The sequence below is a fragment of the Chondrus crispus genome, genomic scaffold (assembly GCF_000350225.1).
Source record: "Chondrus crispus Stackhouse genomic scaffold, scaffold_246, whole genome shotgun sequence".
Lineage (NCBI taxonomy): Eukaryota > Rhodophyta > Florideophyceae > Gigartinales > Gigartinaceae > Chondrus > Chondrus crispus.
In genome coordinates this window covers 93311-111402 of record NW_005179132.1, presented here as the reverse complement: position 1 = coordinate 111402, position 18092 = coordinate 93311, and the positions used below count along the sequence as shown (strand labels likewise).

The 18092-nt window shown below is 53.0% G+C and overlaps 7 protein-coding genes; 5 read left to right on the top strand and 2 right to left on the bottom strand.

The window, feature by feature from the left end:
• Nucleotides 1-8: 8 nt before the first annotated feature.
• CHC_T00009450001 (Putative lysophospholipase) lies at nucleotides 9-1355 on the top strand. Its single transcript, XM_005716274.1, has one exon. It carries the CDS (start codon nucleotides 9-11, stop codon nucleotides 1353-1355), a length of 1347 nt encoding a protein of 448 aa, XP_005716331.1.
• An 18-nt stretch (nucleotides 1356-1373) lies between these two features.
• Nucleotides 1374-1472, top strand: CHC_T00004756001 (hypothetical protein). Its single transcript, XM_005716273.1, has one exon. It carries the CDS (start codon nucleotides 1374-1376, stop codon nucleotides 1470-1472), a length of 99 nt encoding a protein of 32 aa, XP_005716330.1.
• A 1019-nt stretch (nucleotides 1473-2491) lies between these two features.
• Nucleotides 2492-3232, bottom strand: CHC_T00004755001 (hypothetical protein). Its single transcript, XM_005716272.1, has one exon. It carries the CDS (start codon nucleotides 3230-3232, stop codon nucleotides 2492-2494), a length of 741 nt encoding a protein of 246 aa, XP_005716329.1.
• Nucleotides 3233-4246: 1014 nt separating this feature from the next.
• On the top strand, nucleotides 4247-4730 carry CHC_T00004754001 (hypothetical protein). XM_005716271.1 is given in 2 exon segments: nucleotides 4247-4591; nucleotides 4592-4730. 1 exon segment carries the CDS (start codon nucleotides 4247-4249, stop codon nucleotides 4589-4591), a length of 345 nt encoding a protein of 114 aa, XP_005716328.1. The 3' UTR covers nucleotides 4592-4730.
• CHC_T00004753001 (hypothetical protein) lies at nucleotides 4730-4837 on the top strand. Its single transcript, XM_005716270.1, has one exon. It carries the CDS (start codon nucleotides 4730-4732, stop codon nucleotides 4835-4837), a length of 108 nt encoding a protein of 35 aa, XP_005716327.1.
• Nucleotides 4838-4885: 48 nt separating this feature from the next.
• CHC_T00004752001 (hypothetical protein) lies at nucleotides 4886-5101 on the bottom strand. Its single transcript, XM_005716269.1, has one exon. The coding sequence runs from the start codon at nucleotides 5099-5101 to the stop codon at nucleotides 4886-4888; it is 216 nt and encodes a 71-aa protein (XP_005716326.1).
• Nucleotides 5102-5156: 55 nt separating this feature from the next.
• Nucleotides 5157-5504, top strand: CHC_T00004751001 (hypothetical protein). Its single transcript, XM_005716268.1, has one exon. It carries the CDS (start codon nucleotides 5157-5159, stop codon nucleotides 5502-5504), a length of 348 nt encoding a protein of 115 aa, XP_005716325.1.
• The last annotated feature ends 12588 nt before the right edge of the window (nucleotides 5505-18092 follow it).

Sequence of the window (18092 nt, the reverse complement as noted above, 5' to 3'; positions counted from 1 at the left end):
ACCCCGCGATGCGGGAGGACGCACGCCGCATGGCCGTCAAGTCCGGCATGCGCCCCGACGAGTTCCAGGCCATCGTCGCCGCTGCGCAGGGCGGCTTCCGCTCGCGCGCGGGCATGCTCGTCGCCGCCGCCGCCGGCTACAGGAGGCCCGTGCGCATCCTCGCGCTGGACGGTGGTGGCACTAGAGCCGTCCTGTCGTTGCAGGTGCTCAAGCAAGTCGAGGAGCTGACGGGAAGGTCCATACGGGACTCGTTTGACTTGATTGCAGGCACGAGTACCGGCGGCGTCTTGGCTGTCGCTATTGGCCTGTTGGGCATGTCGTTGAAGGAGTGCGAGGAGCTGTACTTACGGTGCGCGAGAGAGGTTTTCACGATGCGGGGTGGGCCGCCCGGGAAGACCACGTCGTCGGGGATTTACCATGCAGGGAAGGTGCTGCTGTTGAATCGCGGCATTTACGATACTAGGGCGCTTAACAATATTTATCAGAAGGAGTGTGGAGAAGGCAGGTTTTTTGAGTATGCGGCGGGAAATGGCACCCCCCGTGTCTTCGTGCTATCGACGCAGATTAGGGGAAGCGAGGGGAGGGTAGAGATGCCCAGGCCCTACTTGCATGCTAACTATCAGCTGCCGCTGGAGAAGGGGAGAAGGGCCAGGTATGCGCACGGGGGAGTCCATCGCTTGAGCGAAGGGCTGCGCGCGACGACAGCCGCGCCAGTCTATTTTGATCCGTTCACGGATGAAACGGGGGAGGTGTTTTGCGACGGGGCTGTGCTTGTGAATAATCCCACCAGCGTCGCGATTCATGAGGCGAGGTGTTTATGGCCCGGGAGACCGTTGGGCGTTGTTGTATCAGTGGGAACAGGGCTGTTTAATCAGAGCGGAGAGGAGGTAGCGCTGCAGAAATCAGAGAAGAGCGTGAAGAGGGAGGTGGACGCTGCAGAGGGGGCGAAGCCGAGCCGACGCGAGGAGGAGAAGCTGGGCGCGGGAGGTGAAGGGGAGGGGAAGAATAGGAGGGAATGGGGAGGCGGCTTGGCGTTTCGGGTGGCGCAGGCAGTGCTGGAATCTGCGACGGATACCGAGGGCGTCCATCATACGTTGGAGGACTTGATCGAGAGGGATGACGTGTACTTTCGGCTCAACCCGGAGGTAGAAGGGGATCGGATTTTGCTAGATGAGTATCGACCGGAAGTGCTGAATCGACTGGGAACGATTGGCAGGGAGTATGCGAGTGGTAGCGGGGAAGGGGCGAAGAAGATTGCAAGGCTATGTCACAGGCTAAACGCCTTGGCCAAGTCAGGGTTGCACGGGTATGGCCTGTGGCGTCCTATGTCGTCGCGCTCGTATGCGAGGTTGTAGAGGCGGCGCGGGCACGGAATGCAAGCTTGGGCTGGAGTTAAGTGCGAACGCTTGCTGGACGATTGTAGAATAGACAAACGCTGGTTGGATAGACTTGCATGGCCGCAAAAGACTTAGAAGAATTGGACAAGTCCATTCCCCCAAGCCCAAACCAGCTGGGACAGGCCACGTCTCGTGGTGCATCGTTCAACAAAGCTGATGTTGAGGTGCTGACCTGCGAACACCCACTGCTGGCAGAACTGCATGTGTTCACGGCCCGCATGCCTGATTTTCGGAAGGTACAGTATGTCTCTCAATGAAAGACGTGCTTTGCTCGGTTGGGGTTATAGCAGCACAGATGGTGAAGTACATTCAATTACGACGCAAGCTCGTGAGGGAATGGTCGCTGCCCTATGTCTCTTGCTGCGTTTCACTTCTCAGTCCCCGCACATCAAAATACAAGTTTGAGGGAACTGCTGCGAACGTCAGCGCAACGCTAAGGATCATTCGGACTCACGAAAACCTCAATTATTCAAGGATAAGTCGCCTTACGTACAGTCCGGTCGCAAACCCCGGCTATATTCAGTGCTTGGAAGGCTCGCCATGACGACGTTGACACAACCTCGTGGCAGTCTAGAAGCCTGGAACATGGAATCTCAAATAAAAGTGCGCACGAGGACCGCTAACTGTCCGGCAGAAGACCCAGGATCTATGGATTAAGAGATGCACATTCGATCTGCTGGCCATCCTGCAGTGGCAGGATCATTAGAACCAATGCAGTCGATTTTACTTCTTGTATCATGTCCTTGTCAAGAGAATACAGAATATTCTGTTGCAGTCCGGCGTTCAGAAGAACGGTAGATCCGAACTCATTCATAACCTCATACTCTCTGACCACACGAAGAAGTCCAAATACACTGTGCACTCATGTTGTTAATCTGGAATAAGCTGACATGAAAGTTGCTCTCTACCAAGATGTGCAGCATCAAATCTCTCCGCAGGTGTAGTAGTCTGTTGTACGTTGAATAGAGATACCTTAAAACATTGGCACGGTCCGCCTGCCCTTCTTAAACGCCTTCCATGTTAATAGAAGTTTCGGAAATTGCATTAGATTGAACAAGTCTTGCTGTGAAGGGTACAAAAGCTCAAGAGCCTGGCTAGTGAGGATCAACGATTAACCTGTCGAAAAACTTGAAGAGGTCCTCAACGCAACAGAATAGCTCCCCAGGAGCTTCTTCTTGAGACAACTCGCCGTTAACCTTAAACAAGTCGTCCTCCATTGCAGCGTCCATCTTCAAAAACAAGGGCAGAGAGTGTGGATGAGAGCTTGCATCTGGCTTGAAGCATGGCCATGGTGGAGGCACGCTCGTATACTCAGGAACACCAGCTTCCCTCCAGTGAGAGGCAGGGAGCAGCATATGTCTCCTATCTGATGAAAAGCGCGTCATAACCTCTCCATAGTTCACCACTCGGAAGCAGTGCCTGAACTCTTTTATATGGATTTGTTGATAATCCATTCCATGAAAAGGTGCCGGAATAGAATGAGTAACGTAATGCTGTAGACTGGACGGAAAAGGCAATACAGAATCAACGTCATAAACTAGAGCGGTCTTCTCTGAATTTCGCCTTGTAGATGTAAGAATCAACGGGATAACATGATAATCCCAATAGCACATGCCCCCTTTCTCTTTGAATGTGGACTTTTGCTCACGAAACGGAACAAGTCTGTCGGGACTACTGACAAAAACAGCGAACAAGTCCCCAATCTTCGCACCGGCCTGCAAGGCCAGTTTCAGGATGTTACACACGTTTTCCTCACAGTAGAACGGGGCTGTGACCGCTTTGCACTGTTCATATGTCAAAACTGTACTTTCGGATGAGGTCAAACTCTTGGCCATTCTCGATTCCTTGATGCGCGCAACCTTGGGACAGTTCTCTAGCTGATTCAAGGTCACTCACATCAAATTCTCAACGTTAGATTGCGTTTGCATCACGACGAGCTCGTCCCATGTGTCGCAAAGGGAGTCGACGGTCTGTCAAGGCCAACAAAGCTACCTCCCAACAGAGCCACCGGCTTGAGCGTTTGTCAGCCACTCTTGTCTTTGGATGAAGCGGTGTTATCCTGATGTGTGTGTCGTGTAAACGCTCTGGCACTAATCTCCCTGGCTTTCCAGCCACGCGGTTCTAGCAAGTGCCTGCAAAGGTGAACTCGGGCACTTTCGAATGCAGCTGCGACAGTGTTGCCGCAAGTGCAATTGTTCTGAAACTGGCACTACCCGAGGACGCTTGCTGAGACTCTGCGATACCGAAAGTAACGACGCCGTAAACCAGAAGTGCTGCAGCTATGCAGAGATGACTGCTCTGTAGCCGCCCTTGTCGCAAAACTTGCGGCATGTGTGTGTGGGATAGAAGTTATGCCGCAAGTTATCCAGTCCATACAGCGGGGGTACGCCATTATCGGACAGGGCAGGCAATTACTGGACAAAAGTGATTTCTGTAATTTTATTCCTTTTCCATTTCACGATTTGACCCCCCAGACGCGTCAAGTAGCAGTAATCCTCTGTCCCCCTTGTCTATTCCTGGACAGTTCGTTTGTCATAGAGCGAAATGGATGACACCACGCGATTCCTCGAATTCGAAAGTGGCAGATTGGCGCTTTTTCCCCGCCCAATTCAGAGTTTGCTTTTGCAGAGTCCAGACAGTCTATGAGGCACTATCCTCAGCTGGTACCCATGTCGCTTCTTTAAGCCTATCGTTCCTCTCCTCATCGCTCCTCTCCTCATCGCTCCTCTTCTCATCGCTCCTCTCCTCATCGCTCCTCTCGTCATCTGGACGCACGGCGATGGTCAAGGAATCTCGTCGCGAATCGCGGAGACAGCGGCGAGAACAAGTTTCTGTGCAAGCGAGCATCGATGGGAAGCTGTCTGTGCGGAAAGGCTTCTGCCAGGGCTCATTCACCGAAGTCTACTCTACAAGACCGTATCACAACGGAGAAAGCTGGTCCGAATGCTAGGTCGAGGTTCACAGGACGTGCTCCAGGCCACAACGGAGCGGGGGACGATATCCTCGTTCAATGGCTTCAGGAGTATGAGGACACCGGCTATCCTCTGACGATACTCGACCAACTCGACGCAGCGGAAGAGTTCGTGGAAACTTTTCCAGAGGATCGCCGCAAGAAGCTCCAGTTCAAGAACGGAAGGCAGGGAAACATGGCTTCGCAACTTCAAGGAGAGGCGAAAGTACAAGCTGCGCTTTGAAAGAGCAAGTAAGCAAGAGGAAGTTCGTTTCCAAGCTACACTGTCTGATACGTAACTACTCACTTTATATCTTGGGAGACCTTTTGCAAGTTACACAACCCTGAGGTTAGGTTGATTTTTAAAACTGACGAGAACCGAATGACACCAGCAGAGGACTTTTTCGTCACAACGAGTAAGAGAACATATGCTTGCTCAGGTGTCCGAGTGCAGCAGTCTCAGCCACTTTTTAAAAACTGCGACAGGTGAAAATTGATGACTGCGATCTGTGCAGACGACAGCACGGCATTTGTATGTTTATGTTGAGGGGAACTGGTATTCAGACAAGGACGATTGTAGGACCAAATGGATGAAACTAATTGAGCCTGTGTTCAAGACGTTAGCTGATTTTCTACCGAGGCACTCTCTAATTACCAGTGGTCGGGACCTTGTCGTCTGGGACAAAGAAAACTTTCTCGAGTGAGCGAAAGCTTTTTTATGAAGTGCCGAGGATCTAACGCTTAAAAGACGCATGGTGTATCTCTTCTTTGACGGCTACCGCAGCCGTATGAGATTCAAGGTGTTTCGGATGCTAAAAGAAGGCAACTTCATTGTTCACTGCCTACCAGCTCATATGAGTGGAGCGACGCAGTCTCTTGATGTCTCTGTCTACTCCCATTTGAAACAACATCTGAGCAACAAGATCTTATCGGTGGCCGGAACCAGCGGGAAAGTTGAATACGACCAATTTGACTTCTCTTTCTTTACCACCCACACGTGCGAAGCCTCCTTCACCCCGCAGAACATCAAAGCAGCGTTTCGCAAGACGGGCTTGTGGCCCATCGATTATGCCAGATTGCTGCACCGCCCATTGCGTATAGGTGGAGGAGAAAGGTGTTCTAGCACTACACAGCTCTCCATGACTGCCATGCAGTAGATGATCAAGAAGAAGCTTGCGAAAGTACGCGAAGGCATGTGTCGTGCACTGAGGGGTGTAGTATTACCCCCCCTTGGGCTTTTTTTAGTTAGATTAGATCAACAACGGAATCCCATACTGTAGAGCTCGACCTTCTACAGTACAACCGCGCGTGTCCACGTGTACACCACGGGGACAAGGGACACGCGCATACACGTGCACACGTGTACCACGCGCGAACGAAGCGCGCACGCACCACGGGTACTACGTGTACTGTCAGCCTCGACATAGCTGACAATATTACAGTGCAGGCCGACCTGCACTACAGTAGCCCCCTACAGTACCTCGGTACTGTAGTGTTATGATAGATTGTTTTGTATATTAAATGGGGAGCGGACCAACGGCGGCAGGAGGGGGAGAAGCACAGACTTGTCCACAACCGACCGCCAAGGTCAGGCCACCCAGCTCATTCTAACCACGCACCTTCGCCTTCGCGCGCGTTAGGAGGAAGGGAGCGGGTAGGGGACACACGCGTGCGCGAGCGAGCCTAGATCCGCCTCTGCCCGTCGGCGCTGGTACGTTACCCAGCGCTGCTCCGGGGCGTCGAGGAGTAGATCAGCCCGCGCGTACGCTCGTCCCAGACCGTCCTGCTCTACCACACCGCTACCAGGGCCCGCTTCCTTGCCTTGTTAGCTGGTGCTTCACCCGTCTTCACGATCGAACGGGGTCTACGTCGGACTGCGCATACACCCTCGGTCGTCTAGGGGTACCCGTAGACGACCGAGGGTGTATGCTAATCCCCTAATCCCCTTGTAGCGTAAACACGTGTTTACGCTACAAGGGGGAAGGGTGGTATCCCCCTCTGACAGAGCGCGCGCGTTCGGGAGCGCATGTAGAGGATTCGGGATACCACCCGTAAAGGAATTCGGTACGGGGCTGGGCGCTATGCGCAGTAGGGAATTAGAGAGGTAAAAGGAAATGGAGGACACGCGCAGGTGGGGCGGAGCGGTTGGAACAGGCTGGCGCGCACGCTACAGTAGGGGAGCAGGGGGCGCGCCCGGTAGAGGTAGGTGGGATTCGGGGACGTTGATAGCTCGCGTGGTACCGTCGTGGGACGGGGACCGGCGCGAGGCTACGACTCCGATTCCAGAAACTCAGGTTCTCGACCCAAGGCTTCGTGAGGATTTACTTCGGGCCGGACGTCGACTATATAGAAGTCGACGTCGGGATATAATAATAGTAATAATACTAATTAAAATAAAAGGGGCACGACACCCGTGACACGTGGTGGTGGGCCACGGGTACATGTGGTTAATTGGCACGGATAAATGTGACGCATAACACGGGTACACGTGGGTAATGGCACGAATAAACGTGATGCATACCACCCACAGGTACACGTGGGTAGACTGTCAGTACTTCGACAGGGCTCCATGGAGCTTACACCCGGCCACGAGCGGGGGATTGGATACACGGTTACACGTGGTCTATATATCACTTATGATAGTGAGGCATTCCGCGTGTGCTACAGTACAGCACCGTGATTACGAGGGCGGTCAGTGCTCTACAGCATGCAGCTTCAGTCCGTTGCGAGCAGCCGCAGATTCCTTTTCACGTCACAGAGACTTCCCTTGACCACCGAGGAAGCAATGGCCGCTGCGTTAGCACATGACAGGCAGACGGCTAAAATAAAGCCGCAGAGGAGCGCGCGAGGTAAGTTAGAGAAGAGAAGCACATCGCGAAGGAAGCCGAATCAGCTGCAGTTCGAGAGAAAAACACCCTTACCGCCAACATCACTAGATCGAGCCGGCATTCCGTTCTCCGCCTGACTACAAAGTCCTCACCGCACGGTGAAGAAAAGACGTGCGGGTGCGAAGAAGAGAACAGCGTAGGGGCTCCAGCCAGACGCCTCTGCTGTCTTGTCTTCGTCTGCTGCGTCCATCTCCGGTGGTGGCGGAGCTCTTTTGACTACTGCATCTTGCTTGGGATGAGTCGGTCACCGGCCAAAATGCAGTGCGCAGAATAACGTTACATTAAATATTTTGGGACAGATTTGTAGGGCGGTTGCCAGACGTTTCTCCAAAACCTGCTCTGTCAGAGGTCCCCACTGCCGACCTTGCCGTTCCGAGTAGTGGTGGCCGATTCCGGCCATTCGAAGGTAACAACACTCACAACATCTTCAGTTGATACTCTGTGAAGATTCAGGATCATTTGGCAAAACGTTGGTCTTTTTGCGTTTAGATTTGTAAAATCGTCCTATAATTGCGTACCCCGCTGTAGTAAAGCCAAGATCTCGCCGCACCGCCGTTCAACGTGAAACGAGATTGGACCACTTGGGGCTGAAAGCAGGTATGATAAATCTTAATTTGACTCTGTGAAGCTGAGCCACCTTCCCCAACCGAGTTTTCAGGGCCGACTTCACCGAATTGAGCAGTCTGGTGAGATATGTCCTTACGCCAACCTCCGCTATGGCGGTGAGCCCGCACTCGAGCCAAAAGGCACCCTTCCATCGTACGCAGCCGGATCTTCGGATCACGATGAGCTTTGGGCGGGCTGTCAAGGCCCTGTAAGAAGAAAAGTGGAAGAGCTTGAGACGCACGACGTATCAAGGATATGGACGCCGAGGGACATATTTGTGCCTCTTCTGATGCGTCTACGAGGGCATAAAAAGCGAGCGTCGCGCAATCGTACACTGGGCTGTGCATAAGAGTTCTGTCTCCCAAGAAAAGCAACTGCTTTCCATTCTTCCTGTCAGCGTGCCCGAACTTCCCGCAAGCCGCTAAACGCCGTTAGTACCAACTATTTATAACCCGTTTGCAGTGCGGGACAGGGATCTGTCACGAAAAATCAGTTAGCACTCGCTATCTCGCATGGATGTGCTGCTGGAATAGGCGGTTGCAGCAAGCGACTGGTGTAGTACAAGCGCAGGTATCGCTTATCCGAAAACGAAAAACAAGTACAGGCTGTACCTAGATGAGAGCGCCTGCGGGACCACTACGCCGGTGCGTCAGGAGGACTAGTCCAAACGGAAAGAAATCAAAGAACATGGGAAGTACATCGCACTGGACGCGCGCAGCTTTACTGTAGTGTAATCCAATATAGCCGGTGACGAGCTGAAAACTTAAGCAACTTACTATCTGTACGGTCAAAGTTGTAGCATAAACACCCCCAACGGAGAGGGGTGTGGTACAATTGCGTACCACGACCACCCCGGGGAGATGTGAACCCGACGGTACAGCGGGTGCTACTGTAGCGAGCGGGCGTACACGCGCCCGTCGCGGAGTACAGTAGTACCCCGCGGGTCACGGTTGCATAATCGCGAAGGTGATTATTTACTGCTGGCGGCGGCTACTGTACACCCTCAACACGTCTTACAGCGCGTATGCATGCGTCTGTAAGTACCCGCTTGCTGTGCGCTGTGCACGTGTATAGCGGAGCAATTAAGAGTACGGCGCACTGGCTTACCGTGTAAGCCACTAGATAGATACTGTGGTGTGATATGATAGATTCTTTACTTGTATATTAAATGACAGGGCGACCGGCGGCGGAGGGAGGAGAAGGACAAGCACGGGCTTGACCAGATCCTCCGCCGCAGGTCTAACCCTGTCTGCTTATTCTAAACGCGTTCTCTTAACGCGAGCGCGTTAACCAAAAACTAACGCGGGTAGCGGTCGCGACACGTGCTCGAGCGAGCCGGATCCGCCTCCGCCCATCGGCGCTAGAACGCTAACTAGCGCCGCCCGGGGCGTCGAGCGCGTTGATCCGCTCTAAACGCGCATTGTAGTCGCGTCCGCTCCCCACCGCTCTACCACGCTACCACCGCCCGCGTACGTTCTGGTGTCCGTGTTTTGGTGTTGTTTTCTCCCGTCTCACAGGCATTACGCGACTATAGCTAAACCCCCACCGCGACCGGGGGTTTATGCTACAGTCACACGTATTACGACCTCTGGCGTGGCTACGCGCACACGTCTGTAATCCGTACGGTTATAGGTAGTAATTAGTAGTTAATGGCACAACTTTATTAATTGTGTACAGTAGCTGGTATACAGTAAGGAACGGCTAGTGGGACAGGTGTCCGGGCGTCCCACTTAGGCTTAAGACCGGGGGCACCTGCCCCGTCCCAGTAAGGAGGAAGCAGACTCGCCTCCCTTCTTTACGGCTATAAGCTATCACCGATCCCGGTTTCCCTTAGCGCTCGGGCTTCCAATCCGTGACTGGCCGCCCGGTTATTCCACCTCCGACCGGCCGAACGTCACCTGCCACGTGTGCGTTCCCTCTTTTTGGAGTCCATCCACACGGTTTGCGTTCGCGCGTGGGTAACCCTAACCCCCTCGTTTCCGAGTGGTCTGGACGACGACAGTTATACCACATTTTGGTACTCTTGTGGAGGGTATAGCTACGGAGGTGGATACCGCACTGGATCGCCAGCCCGAGTAATTACCGGACGGATTGAAAGAGGTCGGAAATCACCGCGTGGATCGCCAATGATCATCGACGATGAACCGTGCGGATTCCGCCGGAGAAGACACCGCCTCCGAGCGAGCAAGTACCTGCAGTGACAGAGGCGCACAGCGCCCCCGGATCGACAATCCGGAAGCCCTGCCAAGCCGGCCGTCTACCAGGGTCCAGAAGACCCGTTCCGTTTCGGACACCACTGTAGTATAGTGGCGGTCGCCAGCTATGAGCTAGCTGGAGGGAGAGGTGATGACCAATGAGGGGTGTCCCGCGGTAGATCGGGACGGTGGTACAGCAAAGGGGAAGTACGTCGGCCGACTGTAAAAGCATGGCGTACTGGTCAAGGTGCGGACCCGGGATGGGACCAGCACTGGAAGGGGTCATGTACGATCACTCAAAAAAAGGAAAGCCCAGCCTAGAGACTAGTGTCCGAAACGGGCGGAGCGTCGAATAGCGGGAAATCCTGGATGGAACGAGAGGGACATATGTCAATAGTGCGGCAAAGGCTAGAGGCTTGTCGTAGCCCGCGACCTGACAATCGTCACAATACAGGGAAAGAGAAATAGGTCATGCGACAGTAATACGGCTAGGATAGAGACTGGTCTTATCCCGCGTTGTCGCAACGCCGGAGGACAGGAGAAGGTAAGGGTAAAGGCAATAAAATCCAGGGAAACGTTGCAAGACAGATGCTGATAATATCGCCTAAGTCAGAGGCTTGTCTTGACCCGCGGCGTCGCACCTTCGAAAGAAATCTGTTCCCAAAAGATCGTTGACTGTTTACTGTCATTGCCCGGTGCCGTCGCTTAAATGAGCGAGGTCGCCGGGTCTTGGGCATTGTCCATTCTACTGTACTACTGTACTCTACTATGCAAATGCACTGTACTATGCCACTACTACTGTACCTTGCCATATACAACCTCTAGGCTGTAATGTATACAGTACGTCGTCGGCCTGTAATGCCTACGTGTAGTTCGTCCGTCTGTAAGGCTCACATGTAGTCCGTCCGCCTGAAAGGCACCCGTGTAGTCGTGCGCCTGTAATGAACCCTCGGCGCCGAACACTGTACAAATTACAAATCTTGGTCGTGATATCACACGGCCCCCTGCCCAAACCGCAGCTGTCCCGGCGACCCACTTGATTCTGACATCGATCTCTTTCCTCTTTTTTTCTGTTGGCGTGACGTTGGATGCGCTTGCGCGCGGACCTGATGGCCGAATTCATGCACAAGGGCTCTGCCGTGGAGATGGGAAATTTTGTGTGGCTCCGGGGCCACGCGGTGCCGCTCGAAATCTTCGAGCAGCGGGAGTTCCGTTGGCGGTGTGACAGTGCACCCGAGAACTGGAGATCGGGGAACCGCCTTCCAAGAAATTGGACATCGCAGGCCATGGTCAATCCGCGTTTCGACTACGGCTTCTACGACAACGTACTGTCACCTGACTAGCATTTTGACGTGTCGTTCGCCCGATACGGACGTGAAGTGGCATATTGCCATGCGGTGGTAGCTGTCCAAGCAGCGGTGGGTTTATTTGACGATGTGGAGCAGTTCGACCGTCGTTGCTTGTTTGCGACGGCCTCGTTGATTCATCCAACGCATTGGCCCTTTCATGACAAGGCGATCATATCGACGGTCGTCACAGCTACATGCGTGAGTCATGGCGTCGGTGGACACATTCATCCCGACACACGTTTGGCGTTTTTGCTGCCGTGCAGCAACGAGAAATGTTTGGTCTGCGACCGGAGGGTGTGAGGCAGCGATGGCCGCGAGTCTCAAAAGATTGGGAGAAGTTGGAGGTTCCTCTATGGATTCCAGTTGGCACGCCACCTGTCGTGACGTACTTGGGAATTGACTTCGCAGTTGCAAGCCTTGAAGATTGCCTCGGGAAATTTTTCTACACCGAGTTTGCCTGGCTCGCGGAAACGGAGGCCATCCATGTAGCCCGACAAGACCGCTTGCCGCGGTTTTCCGCTTCTTTAATTGCGACAATTCGCAGAGTTGGCGTTGATGCTATTTGTTTCGGTCCCACTGACCACATGGTCGAGTTAGAAGCACTTCTTCACGAAATAGAAGTCATTCGATGGGACCGCGTCTGGCGGTGCAACGGAAAGGCTCCGAAGTGTAACCATTACGGTACTCCGGTGTATGACTTGGGTGATTATGCCGAGCTCGACGCGCAGCAATGAGCAACACAAATGCCAGATGCGATATACATCGAGGAAAAATATGACGGACTTCCATGCGAATCAATACCATCTACAGGTGTGCTGCATACGGGGTTTCTTAACCACACCGTGCCAAATCCGATCCTGGTACCCCGGTACCGCGGCCGTGAGGACTCAGGCTTTGACAGCAGGCGGAAGAGAAATAATCGCGGGGGCGTGGGACACCATAACCGAGCGGCATCAGTACCGGTAGAACCGTCCTCGACGACTCCTCTGGGTGGCCAAACTGGCACTGTCGAGAGGGGCATTTCACAAATTCGATCACTGCTCGTCGAGCGAGGCTTGCAGCCGAGGATGGCATCCTTCGGTGTCGCACTGCGATCCTCTGCCAGTGGTGTGGCCGACATAATTGAAACCCTATTACGCCATAGCCCTTCGCGGAGCCTTCTGACAGCTTGTCCATCATACTCCGCGAGCAGGGATGATATCAACGATCTGGATGCGCATTCTGATATCGAGATTGATATTTTGCGAGGCATTTCTCCTCCCCAAAGCCCCCTCACGACGTACGTCCCTGTTGAACCGGCGCACGCCGAACCTGAGCCGGATATCGATCCCACGACTGACTAAATTGTAGGCAGCCTCTTTCTTGAGCGTCTCCTATTGTCTCAACAGTTCCAGCCGACCATTTTTCATATCCATTTATGTAAAAGGCTTTGAGATACCAGGAAATCTTTCTTTTGACTAATGCATCGTAGCCAGAATACGGCCAAGGTGTTCTGAAACCTGACGGCTTAGTCGACGAAAATCGTGGGCAACGGAGTTGAAAGGATAGTTACGCCTTGGTTCCCAAGTGTCGCGCGACTCATCATAACTGGTCCATCAGACTCTAAATCGATGGTTTAGATCATTATACACGACAATTGCGTCAAATGAGTGCTCTTTTCTTCTGCCGTCCACGGCGTATTCCGTTTCAAATATTTCTGATCTTCAGAGGCGAGGGAATGGTCTCTGATTCTCTTGACAGATATGTTCTGACGTGTTTCTACCACTATGTTCATCACAGGAACTATTCCTAGACTCATAATACGCTGATTGCCTGCCGCCTGTAGCATGCAGTTTAGGGGTACGTCTTCAGACTCATTGTCGTGGTCGACTCTTCTTGTAATTCTCGCCAGGCCAAGGACGCTCTTCTTTGAGACCCGATCCCTGGTTACTGTCTCCGTAAGGCCATCACGAATACTAGTGACTGTGTGATGTTGCACCAATGAGCTCAGGTGGTCCATCTACTTTTGTCTGTGGCTTGTTCCTGTAAATCCCTCCACTTTCAGTACTTCGCGGCACTTCTCTTTTCACGAACACTTTGTCCCAATCATCCGCTGGGCATGCCATTTTTCTGACATGCTTGTCGTACTTTTCCTTGTAATGTGCCTGAGCTGCTCTTAGCGTTTCGGTGGTTCCGTCCATGAGACTTTTAAGATGATCCATCAGCCCCATAGTGGCACCTCGAGTTTCTGGCAATGTAACATTCTCAGGGATGTTGCCGAAGGCCACGGGCCCTCGAGGTCGTGACAACACAACTTCAAATGGTGTACATCCCGTGCTGCGATTTACTTGCGTGTTGTACGCGTACGTCAGGGGACCATAGTATTCATCCCATTTCTTTTGATGTTCAACGACGTAGTGGCGTATGCCTGATAATACGGTTCGGTTGAACCGTTCTTTTTGACCATTGGTCCGCGGGTGATACGCTTTGGTAAACAGTTTGCGAATCCCCATAATTGGACAAATGTTTGGAAGAACTTCGACGCGAATTGACCACCGTTATCAGATAGATGATAAGCAGGTGGTCCATACGGATAAGTCCAACCCTCAAAGAATGCTAGTGCCACTGTCATTGACGTGATGCTTTTTAGCGATATCGCTCTTGTCATCTTCGAGTAACGATCGGATATGACCAAAAGGTATTGGTTCCCTTTTGTCGATCGTGGTAGCAGTCCCAAAATATCGATGGCGACGAACTCTAGCGGTATTCTCGCGGGGAATGGTTTCAAAAGCGTTGAGTGCTTGTGCAATTTTACTCTTTGGCGGGCGCATAAGTCACGCTGTGTCACACAAGCGTGACATTCCAATGCCATGGAAGGTACCAGTAGAACGTGCGTCGCATTGTGTTGAATTTCTTTGTACCCCCCAGGATGACCGGATGTTCTTGTATAGTAACATAGGTAAAGAATCTTCGGCCTTAGCATCGTCGGTACGACAATTCGTCTGCAGTCGTCGAGATGGGCTATGCGGACCAGGAGGCCGCGGTCGTCGACGTCGAAACGATTTGTCTTCTCATTGTCGACTTTTTCTTTCGACATTTGACAGTATCTGTCGTTAGCTTGGGAGATCACCAGCTCTTTGATTCGGACTGGACTTAGATCTATGTTCTCGGAATTGAAGAAACAGATCCCCACGCCGTTAAGGTCTGACGTGCTTGCATTGCGCCTGTGCTCTCTCTCGACATCTTCGTCATCTTGGTCTTCATTCATCTAATTGCTGTTTTCTTGAACCCAGAAACACAGAATGTCTGAGTCAGGTTCGACAGCACTCTCTCCAAATGTTGGCAGCCTTGACACAGCGTCTACAATGCAGTTGACTGCCCCTTGGCGGTACTTGATTGTGAAATCGAACTCCAACAGGCGGAGACGCCATCGAGAAAGCCTGTCACTGGCGTCCGTTGGACTCATCATTTACTTTAAGTATTGATGGTCTGTGTAGAGCTCTAATTGCCTCCGCTCGAGGTATGGTCTCAAAATATGCACTACCCAAATTACGGGGAGGAATTCCTTTCCCTGACGCCGTAATTCTCTTCCGCTGGATTTAACGAACGACTCCAAAATCCCACTGCGTGGCGCGTTCCGTCTGGATATGTCTGAAACAGGGCGCAGCCCACTTGTCCCTCGCAAGCATCTGTGTCAACGGAGAACGGTAAATTTGAGCGCGGTAGCCTGAGAATGGGAGGACTTACAAGCGCGGTCTTCAATAGTTCAAAAGCCTTGGAATGTTCAGCGGATAGTTTCTCAAATTGGAGAGGCCTCCCCTTTGCTAGAATTGCATTCAGGGGTGCCGCAGTCCTTGCCAAATTCGGTACGATCCTTCGGTAAACATAGCATATGCCGTTGAAAGAGCGGGGCTCAGTTTGCGTCTTCGGCTCTTGTGCCATCTTGATGGCATCAGCGTCCTTCTCGGCAACGACCAGAAATCCAGGGTGGATAACATGCCCGAGATAGTCGACCGACTCAGCGAAGAAATTACACTTTTCAAACTTCAGAGAGAGCCCTGCGTCCTGAAGGACTTTCAAACCATGTTGAACATGAGTTGAGTGCTCTTCAATCGAATTCGAGAAAATGATGATATCATCAAGGTACATGAGGAAACATTTCCACCTATATCCTGATAGTAGTATATCGAGTGTTCTCTGGAATGTGGCGGGAGCATTACACAAGCCGAAGGTCATTCTTCGAAACTGGTAAAAACCTTCATGACATGTAAACGTCGACTTTTCTCTATCGGCTTCCGCCACGGGGATCTGCCGATAACCGCTGTTGCAATTGAGCGTTTTGAGGTATTGAGCGTCCTCTAACGAGTCCAGGGAGTCATCCATCCATGGAAATGGATATAAATCCTTCACAGTGATGGCATGTGGCCTTCTGAAGTCAACGCAGCGATAGGGCGCGGTATAGCCGCAACCGGGACGCCGGGGGCACTGAGAAAAACTCCGTCGTGTGCCACATGCGCACCTAGTCGTCCCCGCGGCGCCATCGCAGGCGACTCTCCTTGGCCGAGTTCTTTCCCCACCAAACGCGGTCGGCGACGCTATACGATCGGTCGAAGGGCCAGGGAAGGACACTAACCGCATATCGGGTGTAGGGTCCACATCCCCGGCAAAGTTTCCGAAGAGGTTCATCAGCCGCGAATGGTATGGATCCTCACCCGCCCAGCGGACATAGAGGAGGTCCGAATCCGGTACGGCCACAGACCAGTGAGAATCGTGGAGACAGCGCGTCCTGCAGGCTGCTGAGCGGCTCTCCGGTCGAATAAGACCGGGAGGGGAGGGCGTACGAATGCCCCGCCGTCTCGGAATCGCCACGAACCTTGCCGCGTCCAGAGAATCCGCATTGACGTAGGTTTCGACGGAGATCGGCGGATGACTCCGTGAGGGGTTCTGCCCACCTCAACCCGAGCCATGATCCATGTTGGCCCATGGCAACAGACCCCGGACTGTTCGAACACAGATACGGAGCCAACCGCTGGGAGGTCCGACCGCCGCTACGATGGTTCCCCGCATAGGGCTCGGGGCGTGTCGAACGCGGGTCTTCATCGACCACCGAGGGGCCCCCGGCTTCGACCCGATCGGGCAACTGCGTCGCCGCGGTGGCCTCGCCAACGCGGGGAACCGGAACGGATCTCAGAGGGACGAGTAACGACCCGCACTCTGCAGAGGCGGAAGCGGTGGCGGGCAGATCACTGTCACTCTGCTGCCGCGCTGGATTAAAAGCGATGGTTGACGCGGGCATCTCTGAGGGGGGCGTCGGAGGAGGGCTGCCCGCAGTCCGATCGGTGGTTCTCCATCCGCAGAAAAGTGGGTAAATCGGGAGATGATGTACGATGGAGACAATGGATGATGGTAGTCGTGGGGTGAGTTGTGGGAGATGATGAAAGCGTGAGGGGATCCGCCACCGCATGGGAAGATTCAGTGCGGTTAAATACCGAAGAACTCCACAGCCTCCCTTGTGGAGGTGGCCGCCACGCGACCGCGCGCCTGCGGTCGGCGCGGGTTTTTCCGTACGGTGAGAGCTCCGTGCGAGCCGATCATGGCAGAACTCGGCCGCGACGTGGACGTGTCGCAAAATAAGGACGGGGGTCTGTAGCACAATTGCGTACCACGACCACCCCGGGGGAATGTGAACCGGACGGGAGAACGGGTGCTACTGTATCGAGCGGGCGTACACGCGCCCGTCGCGGCGTACGGTAATAACCCGCGGGTCACACATGTTTCGACCGCTGGCGTGGCCAAGGTTACACGTCTGTGATCCGTACGGTTATAGGTAGTAATTAGTAGTTAATGGCACAAATTTATTAATTGTGTACAGTAGCTGGTATACAGGAAGTAACAGCTACTGTAGCGGGACAGTTGTCCGGGCGTCCCACTTAGGGGTTAAGAATGGGGCCACCTGCCCCGTCTCAGTAAAGAGGAGGCAGACTCGCCTCCCTTCCCTTTACGGCTCTAAGCTATCACTGATCTCGGTTTCCCTTAGCGCTCGGGCTTCTAACCCGTGACCGGCCGTACGGTTATAGCCAAAGGGGTGCGGGCATGTTTTGTATGCGTACATGCATGCACGAGTGCGTATCCGTGCTTAAGCCGAGCACGCCCTATGCCTATAGTTCTGGTTATCATCCATTTTAAAGAGAGCCACCTCTGTTAATGTATGGCTTACTCTTGAAACCGCATATTACCAGGGGCACTGGTTGGTGCATATTGCACCCAGAGATTATGGCACAGATTTACTAGCAAAACAAAATTGTTTAGATTTCCTAGGACCGTTGCACCGACCACATTCATTCCTTGCACATTTCTCAAGGCTCCTTGCACTGCGTCCCTCCTCCAAGACAATAATTATTACTGCGCGGCGTGCAAATGGATTTGCAACAATGCTGTCATGCGATAAGACAATATTATACTGTGCTTCCCACCCAAATTCCAGAGGGACGACGGTCTCTTACTTTGTGACCAGAGAGAGTTGAAAGTGTTCAACATTTTCACTTAACCACAATTACGCAACCAACTATATATCTATCTTCACAGATTTAAACACCTTCGCTTCCCTTCCAATGAACATCGCCAACCAAACCGACCACCAGCTTGATGAACAACCAGATCAGCACCCTATCCAGCAACTAGACCAGCAACCTGGTATATCCCAAAGCAACAACGCTATCCTCAACACA

Excerpts from the sequence above, each read along its gene's own strand:
- CHC_T00004755001 (XM_005716272.1), bottom strand. The coding sequence starts at position 3,232 with ATGGCCAAGAGTTTGACCTCATCCGAAAGTACAGTTTTGACATATGAA.
- CHC_T00009450001 (XM_005716274.1), top strand. The coding sequence starts at position 9 with ATGCGGGAGGACGCACGCCGCATGGCCGTCAAGTCCGGCATGCGCCCC.
- CHC_T00004751001 (XM_005716268.1), top strand. The coding sequence starts at position 5,157 with ATGCTAAAAGAAGGCAACTTCATTGTTCACTGCCTACCAGCTCATATG.
- CHC_T00004752001 (XM_005716269.1), bottom strand. The coding sequence starts at position 5,101 with ATGCGTCTTTTAAGCGTTAGATCCTCGGCACTTCATAAAAAAGCTTTC.
- CHC_T00004753001 (XM_005716270.1), top strand. The coding sequence starts at position 4,730 with ATGACACCAGCAGAGGACTTTTTCGTCACAACGAGTAAGAGAACATAT.
- CHC_T00004756001 (XM_005716273.1), top strand. The coding sequence starts at position 1,374 with ATGCAAGCTTGGGCTGGAGTTAAGTGCGAACGCTTGCTGGACGATTGT.
- CHC_T00004754001 (XM_005716271.1), top strand. The coding sequence starts at position 4,247 with ATGGGAAGCTGTCTGTGCGGAAAGGCTTCTGCCAGGGCTCATTCACCG.